The sequence below is a fragment of the Siniperca chuatsi genome, linkage group LG21 (genome assembly GCF_020085105.1).
Source record: "Siniperca chuatsi isolate FFG_IHB_CAS linkage group LG21, ASM2008510v1, whole genome shotgun sequence".
Lineage (NCBI taxonomy): Eukaryota > Metazoa > Chordata > Actinopteri > Centrarchiformes > Sinipercidae > Siniperca > Siniperca chuatsi.
Window position 1 is genome coordinate 17,683,359 of NC_058062.1, and position 19,400 is coordinate 17,702,758.

At 41.9% G+C, this 19,400-nt stretch overlaps 3 protein-coding genes across 5 annotated transcripts; 2 read left to right on the top strand and 1 right to left on the bottom strand.

Moving 5' to 3' along the window:
* The first annotated feature begins 1,281 nt into the window (after positions 1–1,281).
* On the top strand, positions 1,282–7,141 carry mcm5 (minichromosome maintenance complex component 5). Its single transcript, XM_044182415.1, has 16 exons — positions 1,282–1,607; positions 2,383–2,509; positions 2,647–2,775; positions 2,862–3,034; positions 3,147–3,302; positions 3,422–3,591; positions 3,719–3,890; positions 3,997–4,108; positions 4,237–4,380; positions 4,490–4,555; positions 4,642–4,818; positions 4,940–5,052; positions 5,180–5,308; positions 5,420–5,562; positions 6,079–6,206; positions 6,755–7,141. Exons 1-16 carry the CDS (start codon positions 1,435–1,437, stop codon positions 6,854–6,856), a joined length of 2,214 nt encoding a protein of 737 aa, XP_044038350.1. The 5' UTR covers positions 1,282–1,434; the 3' UTR covers positions 6,857–7,141.
* A 59-nt stretch (positions 7,142–7,200) lies between these two features.
* Positions 7,201–8,831, bottom strand: hmox1a (heme oxygenase 1a). The gene is made up of 5 exons (XM_044182430.1): positions 8,657–8,831; positions 8,402–8,513; positions 8,066–8,281; positions 7,710–7,982; positions 7,201–7,544 (listed from the first exon to the last, which is right to left on the bottom strand). The coding sequence occupies exons 1-5, from the start codon at positions 8,704–8,706 to the stop codon at positions 7,377–7,379; spliced, it is 819 nt and encodes a 272-aa protein (XP_044038365.1). The 5' UTR covers positions 8,707–8,831; the 3' UTR covers positions 7,201–7,376.
* A 1,698-nt stretch (positions 8,832–10,529) lies between these two features.
* Positions 10,530–17,455, top strand: foxred2 (FAD-dependent oxidoreductase domain containing 2). 3 transcript variants are annotated; one of them, XM_044182418.1, is made up of 11 exons: positions 10,530–10,711; positions 11,344–11,567; positions 11,698–12,003; positions 12,098–12,349; positions 13,224–13,292; positions 13,446–13,763; positions 13,952–14,118; positions 14,437–14,602; positions 15,490–15,716; positions 15,838–16,008; positions 16,943–17,455. In XM_044182418.1, the coding sequence occupies exons 2-11, from the start codon at positions 11,350–11,352 to the stop codon at positions 17,173–17,175; spliced, it is 2,127 nt and encodes a 708-aa protein (XP_044038353.1). In that variant the 5' UTR covers positions 10,530–10,711; positions 11,344–11,349; the 3' UTR covers positions 17,176–17,455. The 3 variants fall into 3 exon arrangements, with proteins under 3 accessions (XP_044038353.1, XP_044038352.1, XP_044038354.1); XM_044182417.1 differs by having other exon boundaries at positions 10,531–10,711; positions 11,347–11,567; XM_044182419.1 differs by lacking the exon at positions 13,224–13,292 and having other exon boundaries at positions 10,531–10,711; positions 11,347–11,567.
* The last annotated feature ends 1,945 nt before the right edge of the window (positions 17,456–19,400 follow it).

Consider the following 19,400-nt stretch of genomic DNA (forward strand, 5'->3'; position numbering starts at 1 on the left):
TGGTTTTAATGATTCTGAGGATAATCTAAACACCTTAAGTAACGCCACTAGTCATATAACCTTGCATAATCAACATTTATTAGAATCAACGTTCAACTCATCCTTCAAAACCAGTGAAAGAACTGGGGCTCTTTGTTTATGCTTACTACGAGAGACAGATTTTTATGAGTGATGGAAATTATACTTATTTTCTTATCCTCAACATTTATAAAATTTGACAGTATTGGCTTTAATGATGTTTAAGCACCCAAAGGTCTCTTAACACATGGTCTCCTCAGTAGGAGAAGTGCTTTGCCTTTTTCCTCAAGAGACGCAACAGCAGATTTGCACATTCTGGATATGGAAGGATTTCGAATATTAAAGTCTGACACTAGAAGACTGTTTTGACATCCACCTGCTGAAGGGGGAAAGTTTCTCTGTGCTCACCTTAAATCTGAGCTTATGACATGTATCTACAAACATCTGTGACATCACAGCTAGTTTGGAAGCAAATCGTGATCCAGTATGAAACTTACACGTAAGTGTGATGTGGAAACTTGAAGCCTCCAGTGTACATACTCCGAGAATGCAATTTGCACACTAGGACACATATTGTGTCCATTAGTTAAACTTTTGATATGAAAAATATTTGCATATTCATAGATTCTGGATTCTTCAGCGGGAGAGAAGGAGTAGATGTATTGTAAAGGTTTTCCTAGAAAAAAAACACTTAAAACTAAAAATTATTATTCAAAGTTGAGTATTTTTATGTCTTAAAACATGTCTGGAGGGGATACATTTTATTTAGTTAAAAGCTTAAGACATTGGTCTTGTAGGTAAGCTTTGTGATCATCTGTAGCTATGGTTACACCAAATGTTTTTTCACATGAGAAAAAAGAAATTATGTATAAGCGTCTAAAACAGGCCTAGTTGAGTATTATTTCTCTGTAACTGTCCCCATTGTAAATAGATTACACACGAGTTAAGAACGAGAGCTCCCTTAAAGAACAGCTGAACACTAATTAATGGTGGTTAAAATGTGTGTTTTCGTTTAACTGTGATTGCAGTTTGCACTTTAAACTAATGCTGTATTCACGCTGCACATTGTGGCACTTTGTTGCGATACACCTCATGCTTCCTCTCCTCCTCCTCCTGTTGTCTTTTTCGCGCCATCAGTACTCACAAACCCCACCTTTACACCGAAGATACGCCTCCGCAAAGCCACTTTGACCAGTAGGAACAGGCGGCTATGGCTTTCAGCCAATCAGAGGACAGGAGAGGGGCGTTGCCTAAAGCGACTCGCGGGAAACGAACGGGAAGGAGTTCAGTTTTTGCCGCGGAACAGATACTCTGAGCAGCTTTGTCTCTGTCAGTTTGCATCCATCGTGTTTTTCTTTTAACTAAGAAAACTAGTCCACGGTTTCAGACTCACTTTTGTTCACCGACTGGTTCAGTATGTCTGGCTTTGACGACCCGGGAGTGTACTACAGTGACAGCTTCGGAGGTGGAGAGGGACACGGAGTGGATGAAGGCGGACAGAAGAGGGTCCAGATCAAGAAACGGTTCCGTGAGTTCCTCCGGCAGTTCCGAGTGGGGACCGACCGCACCGGCTTCACATACAAATACAGGTGAGTTAATAATAATACAACATCGTAATTAGGGGCTGTATGAAAATGATTGGGGGGGTGAATCTTAGCTAATGTTACCAAAAAAAAAAAAAAAGACGTGAAGTTCAGTTATTCATCATCAGGGCTGCTACTCAGCCTGTGTGAACAGTTTTATAATGTGATATGTGGATCTGAAGGGAGCTTTTCTGAAGTCTAAAAAAATAACCCAGATGATGTCATTAAGGTCATCTCAATTTGGGCTAGAGACTTAAAGGTTATAGCAGAAAGCCTGCGTTACAAAGTTGGAGTGTGGTGTTTGAAAGCAGTTAAGCATTAAGCTATTGAATTGCATTATGGGACATGTAGGATCCAGTATTTCTGTAGCTTGACCTATACTAGAGAGTAAAAGTAAGAATATCTTGGCTTCATATGGCTCATAGTTTGACCATAGTTTTTTCAACCACCTCTTATGAGCCCCCCAAACTGAATAAGAATAGTAAGTGTACCTGTAAGCTAACAATAGCTAGCCAGTCTGGCATTAAAGAGCTCTAAGCAGTAAATAGCTAATTCTATTTTTGCATTGGCACTTTTGTCTAAATAACATGTGAACTTTGGCTTTTTTTTATTGGAATATTTTAACTATTCTTTCCAAAATCTTTATTTAACAGTCAGTTAGCATAAGCTAAAGCTACAGTATCTGTATTTGATCTGACTTCATACCTGCTGTTCTTTTGTTTGAGGGTATGAGAGCAGTAGTGCGTCAACACCACATTATTCGTTTTCTTTTTTTAATCAGAGATGAGCTTAAGAGACACTACACCCTGGGGGAGTACTGTGTGGAGGTGGAGATGGAGGACCTTGCCAGCTTTGACGAAGATCTGTCGGACTGTCTCTACAAGCTGCCTTCGGAGAACTTGCCGCTGGTGGGTCTAAAACTAACATACAGTGACGAAACCTGATTTGCTTGAAGATGACTGACCCCTACCTTCACCAAAATCTTGAAATAGAATTACATCGTTACCATGATTACTCTCTTCTAACAATTTTCTCTAATTTACAGCTGGAGGAAGCTGCAAAGGAGGTAGCTGATGAAGTGACCCGTCCCCGTCCTGCAGGGGAGGAGACGGTCCAGGATATCCAGGTCATGGTGAAGAGTGACGCTCATCACACTTCCATTCGCGCCCTCAAGGTACCTACATACCTCTTCGTGTCTCCTATTCTCATAGTGATCGTCGACCATTTGATCACACTTAGTCATTTCTCCCCACCCTGCAGTCCGAGCAGGTGTCTCGTCTGGTGAAGGTGCATGGCATCATCATCTCAGCCACAGCAGTGAGGGCGAAGGCCACAAAGGTGTGTCTGCAGTGTCGCGGCTGTCGCTCTGTCATTAACAACATCCCCCTGCCTCCAGGCCTGCAGGGTTACGCGCTGCCACGCAAGTGCAACACGTGAGTATGACCATCCGGATCAAGGACACCGTTTCAACTCCTCCTCAAGCAGAGGAGTTGCACGTTACTCCCCCCACTCCTTTTATGTCCAACAACTTCTCTCTTTTCTCAGTGAGAATGCTGGACGGGTGAAGTGTCCTGTGGACCCCTACTTCATCATCCCGGACCGCTGCGTTTGTGTTGACTTCCAGACTCTCCGCCTGCAGGAATCTCCAGATGCCGTGCCTCACGGAGAGATGCCCCGTCACCTACAGCTCTACTGTGATAGGTGAGGAGCTCATCCTCAGGGAAACATATTAAATCCAGGATGGTGTTTTTACATAATTAGAAATGTGAAAGGATTGTCAGCTCAAACTGTTTTCCTCTCCTCCTCCTCCTCTCTCTCAGGTATCTGTGTGACCGTGTGGTCCCAGGCAACAGGGTGACCATCATGGGTATCTACTCCATCAAGAAGATGGCTGCTGCAAAGGCCAAAGGCAAAGAGAAAAGTGCCGGTGTGGGCATTCGTGCATCCTACCTGCGAGTGGTTGGCATCCAGATGGACACAGAAGGGGCAGGTAAAGATGAATTTCTGCTTTAAAACGCATGCATTGATGTGATACACGTGATTCTAGCATGTAGAAGGAGAATTATAGGACTCAGTTTAATGTTGTTGGGTATTTTTTTTTTTTTTTCTTCTTCCAGGTCGTGGTGCTACTGGATCAGTCTCTCCACAGGAAGAGGAGGAACTGAGAGCACTGGCAGCTAGTCCTAACGTCTACGCCTCTCTGGCACGCTCCGTAGCTCCCTCCATCTACGGCAGCGATGATCTGAAAAAGGCCATCACCTGTCTGTTGTTTGGAGGTTCAAGGAAGAGGTGAGGCTGCCGAATGTGCTCCAGATCAGCACAGTTCAGTGTAAATCTTCTCCTTACATGTTTAGTAATGTTTTTGTTTCCTGCCCTTTTTTTTTTTTATTTTTAGGCTGCCTGATGGTCTCACTCGGAGGGGGGACGTCAACCTGCTGATGCTGGGAGATCCTGGTACAGCCAAGTCTCAGCTGCTCAAGTTCGTGGAGAGGTGCTCACCTATTGGGGTAGTTATCCGTTCTCCTGCGCTGATGAAGCTTCACTTTGTATTTATCTGAACCAGACCTCATTGTGAATTGGTATGTTTGCATGTAAATTCACCCACTGATACTGAGCCTTCACTGTGTGCCGTCAGATTTACACCTCCGGTAAGGGCAGCAGTGCAGCTGGTCTGACTGCCTCCGTGATGAGGGACCCCAGCACTCGCGGATTCATCATGGAGGGGGGGGCCATGGTGCTGGCCGACGGTGGAGTTGTGTGCATCGACGAGTTTGACAAGGTAAAAAGATTTCGTGTAGCAGGAGTTTCATGTTTAGCTTCATTTGTGTCCCAGAATTAAAGACAAAACTACTTTTTTTTTTTCTTTTTTTTTTTTTGTTGTTGTTCAGATGAGAGAGGATGACAGAGTGGCCATCCATGAGGCCATGGAGCAGCAGACTATCTCCATCGCCAAGGTATTACCCATTTTTATTTTTAAACAAAATTTTCTTACTGTAGTGAGTGGCTAAAAGGGCAAACTAACATCTCGACCCCCCTCCAGGCCGGCATCACCACCACCCTGAACTCCCGCTGCTCAGTGCTGGCTGCAGCTAACTCTGTGTTTGGCCGCTGGGACGACACAAAGGGGGAGGACAACATTGACTTCATGCCCACCATCTTATCTCGTTTTGACATGATCTTCATCATCAAAGACCATCATGACCAGCAGAGAGACATGGTAAGCAGACACATGTTTGACTGATGCCTGTGACTGGAAGTTGGCTGCATTAAATTCTTGAAAGCAGCGGGAATATTGAGTGTAATGTTGTTGTTTTTTTAATACTTGCCTGTTTTTGTAGACGCTTGCTCGTCACGTGATGAATGTTCACCTGAGTGCTCAGACACAGACGGAGGGTGTTGAGGGCGAGATTCCACTGGCCACCTTCAAGAAATACATTGCCTATGCCAGAACGTGAGTCTGTCGAAATTTGCATTTCTGACGACACAAAAGCTCGACATTTTCTTTCTCTCATGATAAAGTTACTCTGTGCACTATCGAGTGCTCATGAATATTATTTGGTCTGAATGTTTGCTCACAGTAAATGCGGCCCTCGGCTCTCTGCTGCGGCTGCGGAGAAGCTGAAAAACAGATACGTGGTGATGAGGAGCGGAGCAAGAGAGCATGAAAGGGAAACTGACAAAAGACCCTCCATCCCCATCACTGTCAGGTATCTTTATATGCTGTCCTACACATCAGTGATGAACATGCATCTTTTACTCCACCTTTTTGCTAACTGAATACTCTTAAGTAATAACTTTTTATGTTTCGGCTTGTTCAGGCAGCTGGAGGCCGTTGTGCGCATCGCAGAGTCCCTGGCCAAGATGAAGCTGCAGGCTGTGGCTGGAGAGGAAGAGATTGACGAGGCCCTCAGACTCTTCCAGGTTTCCACCCTGGACGCTGCGCTGTCTGGCAGCCTTTCAGGTGTGTGTGTGTTGTGTAGTATTTGTGACTGGAGCCATCATGAGTTTTATTTTATTACATGAACCTACAAACATCTATGGTATTTGACTTTGTCCATTATAAAGCTACATAAACTACATAAAGGAGTTCCTGCAGTGTGCTAGCACCAAAGTATTTACTGCTGTTAGGCTGATATTAAAACTGCACTATCATCAACCTCAGTGATTCCCAGCCAGGGGTACTTGCACCACAGGGGTACTTCTGCAGGTGCCAGGGAGTACATGGAAAGATTGTGTAGCTCAACTAACTTGAAAAAATTTTAAATGAGAGGGGGAAAAAAAGAGACAAAGCAGAAAGTACTGGATAAACGGTTGAAAATCTGACAGGGCTGTGGGGGTACATCAGACAAAAAAGGTTGGGAACCACTGCTCTACCGATCTACCCTTAAATGTTGGGACTCAGTTAAGCATTCCTTTTAACTGGACACTGTGCATGTTATGTGTTAATGTTATGTCTCCAACCACATTTTGTTTCTAGGAGTGGAGGGCTTCACTTCTCAGGAGGACCAGGAGATGGTCTCGCGCGTTGAGAAGCAGCTGAAGAGACGCTTTGCTATCGGCTCCCAGGTGTCCGAGCACAGCATCGTCCAAGACTTCACTAAACAGGTCAGTCTGAGAAAATCACAATAGGGGAAAAGGGTACATAAAGTAAATTAAGTTATTTTCCATTATATAGTGGAACAAGTCCTGTGTTTATTTACTTATTTTATTTTTATGCACAGAGTATAGTGGGGATGATGATAGGTTTCCCACTAAATAGGCAAATAAGAGTATTTGTTTTTGTATATACTGCTTTGTTCCTTTTTTTGATTTGTGTTTTTAGTGACATATCTGGCTATTCAATCAGAGAATGAAGGGGGTGAGGGAGTACTATTTCCCACTCATGTAACACAGAAAAACCTTGTGAAGCAATATGTAGCTTTGAATCATGGGGTTGTGTAAGTATCACCCTAGGTAAGATGAGACAGTGTTATTTGTACAACACACAGAGGCAACTTAATGCTTTACATAGACATAAAGCAATATTTAAAACAAAAGGAAAATTAACCAATTGGGTGTAAATAAAACAAGATAAAACAGCAGAGACAAAAACAAGAATTTTCCATCTATGTACTATGAGTAATCTCCGTTTGTCCCTCCGTACCACTTTACAGAAATATCCAGAGCACGCCATCTACAAAGTCCTCCACCTGATGTTGAGGAGGGGCGAGCTTCAGCACCGCATGCAGAGGAAAGTGCTCTACAGAGTCAAGTAGAGCAAACTGTCCTCATACATATCTTGTTGTTGATGTAAATAGTTTTGGTCTGCCTGTTCTTGCTACTCTGTATTTGCTAATGGACATCTTAGAATCATTTCTGATCTCAGTCATGGTGAAAACTGTCGGATCTGATCCATGCAGCTGCAGCAGCTGTCAATTACTGTCTGATTACATGTATCAGAATTTATACTAAAACAATGAAAATGTTTAGGGTGTTACTGTTACACATAAATGTTAAAGTGTCTGCGTGATGTATAAAGAATTAAAGTATTTGAAATCATAGAAGGACTTCAGTGTTTCAAATTCAACACAGAAATCACAAAGATGAGTTATGGAGACAGTTTTTACAGTGTAGGATTGTTTAATAAAGTTGGTACAAATGACAAGTTGAGAATCACTTTCAGCTGTGATTGGATATTTTGCAGATGAGACAAGTTTCAGTCTTGATTTCATTTGTTGCATTAAGTGATTAGTAAAGTGCTGGATGTGCATATCTGTTACATGTGCTGGTTAACGTCTACAAGGCATAGATTCCCATTCCAATGGTGGTCAGTGCGATGCATAATCCCACGGTGAACTGTACGATGGGTGAAGATGGGAACATGGAAGTTTTGACAGCGTTGTGCTCTGATTGGTCCTCTGCTTCTGTTGTGACACTCAGCATTTTTTGCAAGTCATCAAAAACCTGGAGGAAAAGGCATAAAAAGTGATCAGCATGCTGCATGTACTAGATTCAGTTCCTCTTTGCCAGTTTCAGTGTGACTTTTGAAGCAACTCTTGATGCTTGGTCACTGATACCACATCGTCCCTCTATACAGTAAATGTGCTCTTTTAATCCCTCTTTTCTCACCTGGATGTTGAACTCGAAGGCGGCGACAGCCTCCTCCAGCACCCCCGCCCTCTCCTCCTCCGTCAGCTCAATGCTGTTCATCCGGCTCCTGTACAGCTGCTTGAAGCGGTTGGGGCTGCTCACTCCGGGGAAAGAGAAAAACGAAAGCCCCTTTTTGTTGCTCAGCCCGAGAGATTTCTGGGTAATCTTCCCCAGCACTTGACCTCCCGATAGATCACCAAGATAGCGAGTGTAGGCGTGGGCCACCAGCAGCTCTGGCCTCTCTTTGCCAATCTGAAAAATAGGGACATGTTCAGCTGCTATCTCCACAACAGGCCTACCCTGAATATTAATTGAGCGTCTTCCTCTCCACTCACCTTCCGTAGCCTTTGTTCATATCTGTGTGTGGCTGCGGGAACAATCACCCTCTTCCTCCAGTCTGAGCCAAAAAAATGCTCCAGATCTGTTTCGAGCGTTTCCAGACGGGCAAGTTCCTGAGGGAAGTATATGGGTGCAACAGCTGGATGGGAAGAATTTCTGTCCAGCTCCTCCTCTAGCGCCTTGTAGATCTCATAGAGGGAACACAACAGGACCTGACAGAAGCATGAAGATAAATATCCACTTTTCAGGATATTGTAAACATAAATAGAGCAGAAAGCGTGATGGCCTCTTTCTTTTAGCTTAATTGGAGGCAGTTAGCGGGTAGAGTTTACCTTGTACTGTGGCAGGGTGATCTGTCCCTTCTGGTAACTCAGCATCAGCTGTGTGTTTTCAGCTCTGACATGATTGTCCTTAGTGGCTGCTTTAATCTGCTCTGATAAATCACTGACAAAAAAAAGGACACAATTATTCAGAATGAACTTTTAAAGCATAAACTCATATCCTGAAAAAACAACAACACAGTTCTGTGTGGTAAAAGCGTTTTAAAAACTCTTGAAAACATCAATCAGTGAGGTCAATTGTCATACCTGCCAACTTCTCCTGTATCATTTTTCCTGGCACTCTTCATGGTCTCCATCTCTGCAGATTGTAATGAATGGTTGATTTGGTTTAATTAAAACGCAAGTCTTCTCTCCTTTAAGCTGGTTGGTCCTCTGACAGTTGTTACTGGTCCGATGTGTCCTCACAGCGCTGTCCTGCCTCTTTTATACAGTCATGATGTGCTGTAGCAGCTGAGTCAAATGGGAAGTGAGACTGCTGACTCACCTTACATGGACTGGCTTAACATGACAAAGCAGATGTGTGAATATGGCGGAAAAATCTGAAAACATGATAAGGCAGAAATCAAAAGCTCCGTTACAGCCAAGTTTTCTATTCACTCTGATAAAAGAACACTCAGTGGTGAAATGTAATTAAGTACATCTTCTCTATCTGAATACTTCTACCACTGAGAGTCTTTACAATGTCAATATAAATTGCCCAAACAGATACATTAAATTCAGAAACATTAAAACAGGCATCTTGACCTTATGTAGACTTGCTTTATTATAGGCTTATGCTGTAGGTGGAGACCACTAAATGGAAGGTTTTTTTGTTTAGCCAAACAACTACGCTTGTCTCACCTGGGGAAAGTTAAACAAAAACTCACAAAAACAATTGGATAGAAGGATCTTCCAGGTACAGGTACTTTTCTCACACTCACCCAACATCATCTACCTGACCGTGAGTCAAAGGTCTTTCTTTATCAGCAAGAAAGGAGCAAAGACAGATATAACTTTAATTTGTTCGGGTAAAACATTACATAAGTGTACTTTATGTCATGAGAGTACAGTGTAGGCTACTCTGAGTAATAAGTACCTTACGTCATCTACTATCAGCAGCGATGAAGAAAATGCTAATGGATTTGTTTGAACAGTTTAAAAGTAAAACATAAATATATGTAAATTATGTAATGAGAATAGCCTACAATTACGTTGAGTAATAGTAACATAAAAGGTATGGTGACTATGAAAACACCTGTTGGGCATCCTGACAATAATTTTACTAGGAAAACTAGGAATACTGGGAATACTTTTCTGAAGAAAATGTATGTGTGCTCACTAATGGAAATTTGCAGTTGAAACATTTGAAATACTGAAACAGTTGTAGTTGAAGTGGCAGTCGAAATACAAATACTAAAAGAAGATGAAATGGAAGTGCTGAAAGAAGATTAAGTTTCACTTTAAGTCTAAGCGCTGAATGCAGTTGAAGTAAAATTTTAATTTAGTGTAGGTGCTGAGAGAAGTTGAAGTGTAAGCACTGAATGAAGTTGAAGTATCATTTTCATTTAGTGTAAGTGCTGAGAAAAGTTTAAGTTCAAGCACTGAAAGGAGTTGAGATGTCAGTTGAAGTGTAAGTGATAAATTCAGCGTCAGTTGAAGTTGAAGGCCTGAAAGAAATTAGTGCCAATTCAAGTGTATAAACTAAAAGATTATGTCAGTTAAAGTGTCGACTGAAGTGTGCATCCTGTTGGGCATCTTGACAACAATTGAATAGGTATACAATACCAACCAGTCCCTCTTCATTTAACTGATGCTCTCAAAGTTATAAGCATCTGTCTCAGAGATTTCCTTGAGGGGATAGAGGTTAAAGGCAAAGATAAAGAGAGTACAAATACACTGTTATGGCCAGAAGGTTATTCCATTGAGGTAAAATATACATATATAGTAAACATTTTAAGAAGTCTGGAACACTTCTTGAGAGAGTCTTTAAGTTTATGTAACATATGGTGCGTACCTCATCACAACAACTAGGCCAGACACTGGGGGACATCTTTCATTCAGTAGCTTTTTCTATTTTGTTCTATTCTTTTCTACTCTATACTGTGGTATTTTATAATCACGCCCCCTTATGCAAGCAGCCTTCCATTGGTTTTTGTTATCCAGGGGGGAAGTAGGTTGTGCTAGTCGATTTTCCGAGGGGAATACGTATACACAAACATAACACGCTTTAAAATGCAAAATAGTAAACATGTAGCAATCTCGACAGGTTTGCTACACGGTAAACAACAGATGTTGCGCGCGTGGGATCAACTGATATAAAAGGTAACGTAGGTTTACTTGTTTATACATTATAATGCATTAGCCGACTTCATGTCTGGTTCAGCGGGCGACGGCAGCCGCCGCATCCGCAGCAGAGTGATAAAACATCGGCTGGAGAGTTCATGGAGAGCCGGGGGGTGCTTATGCTGAGCCTACTGCTGTCTCGTTGCACGTTTACACCTGTTTTGAGTCGCCAAATGATCGGATTAGCTAAATGTGTAGTTTGACGCCATAATAAGCTCTAGAGTATGGAGCCACAGGATGTAGTCAGTGTTGCCAGTTGCCTAATTATGGCCCACATGCCCATGCAGGCTAGGAGTTAAGTACATAAATAATACAAGTAACAACATTAAGACAATTTACAAACAATTATTTTCAACATAACAACTTTACTCTTATATCCAAATGGGATACAAGTTGATTTTTAATTTTCTTTTTTGCAATAGGTTCCCAAATTGTATGTCTTAGCAGCAGGATGTTATAAGCAAGACCCATAGAGATTTTATGGTAGACGATATTATAAATGTTTAATTGATTCTATTTATTAATATTTGTTTGTTATGTGATTTTATTTATTGTACATTGTTTTATCATATCATTACTCACACACTTTTTCCACATTGCCTCATGTCCAGCAGGTAATGGATTCGAGCCTTCCTTGTGTCATCCTATTCATCTTGATTGGCTGTGTCACATGCTCTTTTGATAACCACGACCACCAAAATGGCACCCGCCACTATGATTACTGTGTGCTTGGAGCTGGGCCTGCGGGACTACAGATGGGATATTTCCTTTCCAGGGCTAAAAGAGACTATATCATCTTGGAGAGGAACTCAGGACCGGGCAGCTTTTTTAACAAGTAGGAGAATTTGTGAAAATCTCTCATATAGTGCAGGAGACACAAGAAATGGCACAAGAAAATTTTACTTGCCTATCCTCCTGAAACCACATTTGACACCTGCCTTCTCTGCTCTGCTTTGTGTATCAAGGTATCCCAGGCACAGGAAGCTCATCAGCATTAACAAGATCCACACAGGAAGGCAGAACCGAGAGTTCAACCTGCGCCACGATTGGAACTCGCTGCTGAGCGATAAACCTGACCTCCTGTTCAAGAGAGTGAGCAGTGAGTTTTACCCGCCAGCCGATGCCTTCCCACTCTATCTGTCCATGTTTGTGAAGGAGCTTGGGCTGAGGGTCCGGTACGGTGTGGACATTGGAAGGATCAGGGCAGTGCAGTCAGCCACTGGCAGGAGCTACATCCTGACTGATCAACATGCGTCGGACTACACATGCAGGTATTTTGCATCATACTGAACCTGAGATGAATAATGTCACATTTGTTTGGATTGTGGATTGCATCGTGTTGTACTTCTGCCCTCTCTCCCTCAGCGTCCTTCTGGTAGCCACAGGTTTGTGGGTTCCTCAGAAGGTGGAGTTTGTCGGTTCTGACCTGGTTGAAGGCTATGAATCCATCTCCACTAATCCTGAGGACTACAAGGACCAGGCTGTACTTATTCTGGGCAAGGGGAACTCTGCTTTTGAAACAGCCCAGAGCATCCTGGGAAGAGCAAGTCGGGTGCACATGCTCAGTTCCAGCCCTGTTCGACTGGCTTGGCAAACACATTACGTTGGAGATCTCAGGTAGTACTTAGGTGATTTCTTCCCTTATCTTTTTTGTCTCTATGATTTAGGTTTGCCAACCTTTTTTTTTTTTTTAAGCCCCCACAGCCCTATTAGATTAACTCGACTACCCCTTCATCAACACCATCAGTCATGTTCCTAATGTGTTAATTTAAATTGATTTTAAACTGGATGTTATGTAACAATATTAATTATATAAAAGTGGATAGTTACAATATTCTTTTCATACAACTGAATTGTCAGTGTTTAGGTCTGTTTGGTCAAGTCTGTGTTCATACTACTACCATTTGGAAGTGGAAGAGGCTGGACGTTTTAACCATTTATCCATTACTTTTAGCCACTTCACTATTTATCCAAGACTTTAGCTAACTATTCGAAATGTTTTTTCATCACTTTTAGCCAAGTGTTTAGACTTCTCTGCTCGCTTGCTAACTACTTTTCACACACTCAGTTTCAACATGTGGTGTTCAGGTTTTAGCATTGTTGTTGTTTTTTTGTTTTTTTTTTCAAATCAGTTGAGCTACTACACATTTTTCACGTACCCTCTGGCAACTGCAGAAATACCCAGTGGGTACAAGTAATATAACTAACGTTAGCTAGGTTGTGGGTTAGCAAACTGTCCCTACAGTTGCTGCTGCGAAGCTAACAGCCAGAGAGGACGAGACGGTTTCCCAGAGCCAGCACAGCAGCTCCAGACAGCGATACTCACAACTCCCCTGCTACTATAGCTAACATCACAACAACAGCATATCTTGGCAGACTAGAAAGTAAGCTGAATGTCTGTGGGCAAGTCATTTAACCTGACACACAAATCATGGCTGGAATAGTGATGTGTGGCTCGGTCCGAGCCACTTTGTTTGTGTCCCATTTACAGATCCAGGGCTGTGTACAAACACTGGAGTTTTTTTTTCTGTGCACACACAGAACGGACAGCTAGCGGACCGTAAGGAGATATTCGCTGAATTTGACAAACAGACATGTATTGGATTAGAATCGCATACCCCACTTTTAATGCTTTACATATGTCAACTTCACCAACTGTTCTGCGTTGGAGCCATCGGCACACGTTAACTGACCTATTGTTTTTGTTTTTCAGAGCTGTGAATAATGAGCTAATAGACACGTACCAGCTGAAGTCCCTTGATGGGTTGGTGGAGGCACACCTGGAGAAAATAGTTATCGCTCAACGAAAGGAGCAAGCCAGGAGGAGATCGGGTGGACAGAAGAAAGAGAAGAAGGGACGGTTGTACCTATCTATAAATAAGTACATACAATACCAGGAAGCGAAGAACAGCTCTGATGTGACAGGTGAAGAACTGCCAGAGTATCACATTGACAACTTCCCTATGCGAAAGCCCTACGACCGTGTGATTCGATGCCTCGGATTCAAATTCAACTTCAGCATATTTGACAGGTATATATTTAACATGGTAGGTTTATTGTATTGTGTCAATATCCATGCATTAATGACGAGTAATGTACTGTCCTGTCAACGAATGGCCCTCTCCTGTTCATCATATTACTTGTTTTTATTATTATATTACTTATTATAAAAAAATATATCCAGGGTGTTCACATTTCTTTAAACAAAAATCTCCCTAGCTCTACCTGCCCACCCAACAGTGAAAATGCAAAAGGGAGGTTGCCGGGGGTGACAGCCTGGTATGAAGGGAAGAACACCCCTGGCTTGTTTGTGCTGGGAACCGCTGGACACTCCAGAGACTACCGCTCATCTGCTGGCGGCTTCATCCATGGATTCCGTTACACAGGTGAAAGTCCAACAGATGTTTGTTATTTTGTGACATTTAGAGCAAGCAGTGCTTGTTGAAAAAGGTCCAAGTCTTAATTCGTTCAGAGAATCCTTTCAGCCACAACTATCTTGGTCTGCATGGTCTGATTCCACCAGCTAGGCCATGTAGTCGATATTACATACATGTGGACTATGAACACTAAACTACATGGTCACAATTGGAATGCAGACAAATTGGACTTTGACAATTGTGCATTTAAAGAAAGCAGCCGATTTGTGCCAATTTTACATATAATAAGGTGATATGTAAATAAATTGTATGGGTTTTCTGCCACAGCTCGAGCCGTGCATCGTGTACTTGAACAGCGTTACCATAGCAAGCTGTGGCCATCGACAAAACTGTTAACAACACAGCTGCAGTCCTGGATTCTGAAGCGGGTCGGCGAAGCCTCTGGGCCATACCAAATGTTTGAGGTGCTCGGGGATGTTATACTTCTTCGAGGGTAAGCAGATGTTATTGTGATATCACCACTAATAACTTGGTTTTTCCAACTGTGCTCAGGTCATCCATCTGTCCATCCCTTTTTAAGTTGCATGTCCAGAACACCTCTGAATGGATGTGGCCACTGGCCAAGAGGTATTAGACAACCAAACCACCTTAAAAGGCTCCTTTTTAATTAATGTGAAGGGGCAATGGCTGGATGACAAGGGAGCCAAATCCTCTGTGAGCAGTCTTGACAAAATAAATCTGCTATATAACAACATCATTACCCAGTATCACCTAGGAAGTGTTTCATTTCAAGAAACATATTTTTTTAACCTACTTTACCTTAATGATAAGTATAGGAAAAACTCAAATTTGTAATTATAACGAGCAGTGACTGTCAAAACAGGCAATGCCAGAATTGACAGATGATGTTTGAATTGCAACAACGAAAGTTATTTATTCAGCAATAGAAGTCCCTGTGTGTACTCATTACATGGAATGCTGCTCTTCATGGGTGTAAAATAACCAAATGATGTTACCGGAAATTACATTACTTGATCTTTTCACAATAAACAAAAGCACAGTTAATCCCTATTATCGTCATCATATTTTGCTCCTTTCTTCTCTCCTTGACTCCAAGCTCTCACTGTGAATACGTGGAAGAGTTTCCACTCCAGGCCTTGCCTCAGTTCTCCTCAGTTTGAATTGCAACAACGAAAGTTATTTATTCAGCAATAGAAGTCCCTGTGTGTACTCATTACATGGAATGCTGCTCTTCATGGGTGTAAAATCAAATGATGTTCGGAAATTACATTACTTGATCTTTTCACAATAAACAAAAGCACAGTTAATCCCTATTATCGTCATCATATTTTGCTCCTTTCTTCTCTCCTTGACTCCAAGCTCTCACTGTGAATACGTGGAAGAGTTTCCACTCCAGGCCTTGCCTCAGTTCTCCTCTCTCTCAGGCCATGAGGTGTCCAACCATGGACTGGTAGTTCTAGTCATGCAGTACGGGAAGCAGAACATAGACTATCTGGGGCCGAGCAGGGCTGAAACAGACTGGACCAAAGCTTGGAACTCCAACTTTCTGCACCCTGTTTTATACTACTATGACACACTTCCTACTGGTGAGTAGAAATGCTGCTACCATTATAAAGTAAATATACTTTTCAGGAATAGAATTTCTGCAGTTTTGACAGGAGACAAACTGAACGAAAGTTAATGTAAGTTCTTTTTTTTTTTTCCCAGAGGAAGAAATGAAGCTCCGTCCCTATGGCTGGGCTTTACCAAGGCCCAAGGCAATTCATCACTTTGTTGAGGACTTCCTTGCAGAATGGGAGAGTCCCATATCTCACATCCAGCCACTGCGGCGCTTCCTGGAGCACTGTGTGCAGACTGACCTCAGGGCCTTCTATGCGGGTAAAGCTGCGTCTTGCAACTGATCTGTTCTTAGCCCCATAAAATATGTTGAGCTCAGAAAATGCCTCCAGTAATACAGTGAGAAAAGAAAAAGGTGTTTGTGCTGCAAATCCTATTTTTAAAATATGACTTTCACCCTAATTTATGTATTAGTTTATTTTTTCTGTATTAATATATTTATATTATTATTAAAATGGTAAAGGAGACAGTTGTCCAGCCCTAACAGGTACAACAAATAGATCAGTCACTCACAGCCTGTACTGCCCTACAGAGTGAGAGAGAGCAGTAACTACAGAAATGGAAAAGATGAGGAGAAAAAAAAGTGTTTAAAAGTTTTCACTCTGGCCGTCAAACCGTGTAACAGATAGAAAGGTTATAATGCCTTAATGCATTTTAAGGCAACGAAGTACACCAAATCACATGACTCTACTATAGAGTCAAAAGCTAAGATGGCAGTTATTGCTACTCTGCTAAGCTAGGCTAGTTACCTTTTAGCCAAACTAGTTTAACTCTCTTTTTTTTCTTCATCATGAGATTTAGCTTCAGCCCCATTAGTTATGCGGGATAACAAACGGAATTACTAAGATGTCTCTTCATCCAAATTGATACTTTTCAATTACAAAAAGAGCTCAGGAAAAAAAGTACATTGAGCCTTAGCTAGGGCTAGCAATGGTTATCTCCCCAGCTAGCTTTCACTTGATATAGCTCTCTTGTTTTAGCTGTCTAGTTGGCTGAATCACAGGGCAGAATACTGATGTTGCACTGCTCTCTAGGAAACTTTTAAGTTGCATTTCTAAACTACACCCCCAATCCATGATGTCACAGCAGGTGTTTTTTTGTGTGTGCCTGTGACAGCTGATGGAAATACCTGAGTGAAATCACTGACTGTATAGCAGATGGTAGTTTGACAGATGTGTTTTCTCATGTCTTTTAGAATCATGTTTCCGCTTTTCCCTTACCCACCGCAAGCCACCGCTGTTTTGTCAGCAAGGATACTTGAAGCAGCAGGGTGTCGCTCACAACAGTCAGCTGTGGCAGCACGTTCATGACGCTGGACTGATGCCCACTGAGCAAGATGCAGGCACATCAGGGGCTGACCCCTCATTCAGCAACTACCTGGCACAAGCTGGAGCCTCCATGTCTTCAGGACTGAAACTTGACTTCTGATTATTTTACCCAAGCGGGTTTAAAGCTATGCCTTTGACGCTGTTTAGGTCCCTCAGACTTGCTACCTCCAGCACCCATAACAATTCCCTCTGCAAGACCAAATATTTTTGACAGAATACCGTCCTACAGATCAGTGGTTCCCAACCTTTTTGGCTTGTGACCCCGTAAAATAAAGCAATTTCTACTTAGACATTTACATCTGGTGATGAGGGTTTCTAACACTTGACTATTTCAACCAAAGAATGATTTTCCTTTTTTTGTTTTAATAATGTTTAAAGGTCCAAAGAGTACACTTATCCAGTAATTCACTTGAAAAAAAAGCAAAGATTAGAGAAAAGTTTTGAAAAACAAGCATAACTGTTTATTTCCTCTTCTGGTGATCACCTCACAGCCCCTCAGACTTCACCATCATGCGACCTCTCGGGTTCCCAACCCCCAGGTTGGAAACCACTGCCTATCACTGGAGAGGCACCTTGTCCCTTGAAAGCTCCCTTATTATTATTCCTCACAAAATATTTATATACTGTACATTATAATATGACAATTTCATATCATAGAAATCTAGATTATATGAAGCTATATACAGTGGTGTGAAAAAGTGTTTCCCCTTCCTGTTTGTCACACTTAAACGTTTCAGATCATCAAACAAATTTAAATATTAGTCAAAGATAACACAAGTAAACACAAAATGCAGTTTTTAAATGAAGGTTGTTATTATTAAGGGAAAACAAAATCCAAACCTACATGACCCTGTGTGAAAAAGTGATTGCCCCCTAAACCTAATAACTGGTTGGGCCACCCTTAGCAGCAACAACTGCAATCAAGTGTTTGTCATAACTTGCAATGAGTCTTTTACAGCCCTGTGGAGGAATTTTGGCCCACTCATATTTGCAGAATTGTTGTAATTCAGCCACATTGGAGGGTTTTCCAGCATGAACTGCCTTTTTAAGGTCATGCCACAGCATCTCAATAGGATTCAGGTCAGGACTTTGACTAGGCCGCTCCAAAGTCTTCATTTTGTTCTTCTTCAGCCATTCAGAGGTGGACTTGCTGGTGTGTTTTGGATCATTGTCCAGCTGCAGAACCCAAGTTTGCTTCAGCTTGAGGTCATGAACAGATGGCCAGACATTCTCCTTCAGGAGTTTTTGGTAGACAGCAGGATTCATGGTTCCATTTATCACAGCAAGTCTTCCAGGTCCTGAAGCAGCAAAACAGCCCCAGTTCTTTTTCTGAAATGCGGTGTTACTTTTACGCCAGATGTAATGGGACATACACCTTCCAAAAAGTTCAGCTTTTATCTCGTCAGTCCACAGAGTATTTTCCCAAAAGTCTTGGGGATCATCAAGATGTTATCTGGCAAAAATGAGATGAGCCTTAATGTTCTTTTTGCTCAGCAGTGGTTTTCGTCTTGGAACTCTGCCATGCAGGCCATTTTTGCCCAGTCTCTTTCTTATGGTGGAGTCATGAACACTGACCTTAACTAAGGCAAGGGAGGCCTGCAGTTCTTTGGATGTTGTTGTGGGGTTTCTGAATGGCTGAAGAAGAACAAAATGAAGACTTTGGAGTGGCCTAGTCAAAGTCCTGACCTGAATCCTATTGAGATGCTGTGGCATGACCTTAAAAGGCAGGCAGTTCATGCTGGAAAACCCTCCAATGTGGCTGAATTACAACAATTCTGCAAAGATGAGTGGGCCAAAATTCCTCCACAGGGCTGTAAAAGACTCATTGCAAGTTATCGCAAACGCTTGATTGCAGTTGTTGCTGCTAAGGTTGGCCCAACCAGTTATTAGGTTTAGGGGGCAATCACTTTTTCACACAGGGTCATGTAGGTTTGGATTTTGTTTTCCCTTAATAATAACAACCTTCATTTAAAAACTGCATTTTGTGTTTACTTGTGTTAACTTTGACTAATATTTAAATTTGTCTGATGATCTGAAACATTTAAGTGTGACAAACATGCAAAAAAATAAGAAATCAGGAAGGGGGCAAATACTTTTTTTTTTCACACCACTATAGGTGGTGGGTGTTACAAAATGTTTATGCATTATACATTTTACATGATGTTACCTGATTAAACATACATTAAAGAGGGAATACAGACTGTTTTTTTTTTTTAATAATTCAAATAAATATGTTTCGTGGAATATTTTTAAATTTTCACTGTGCGCATGCGCGGAGCAATCATTTGTCCGTTGGTGTTTGATTGGCTGCCCGGTTACTTAGAT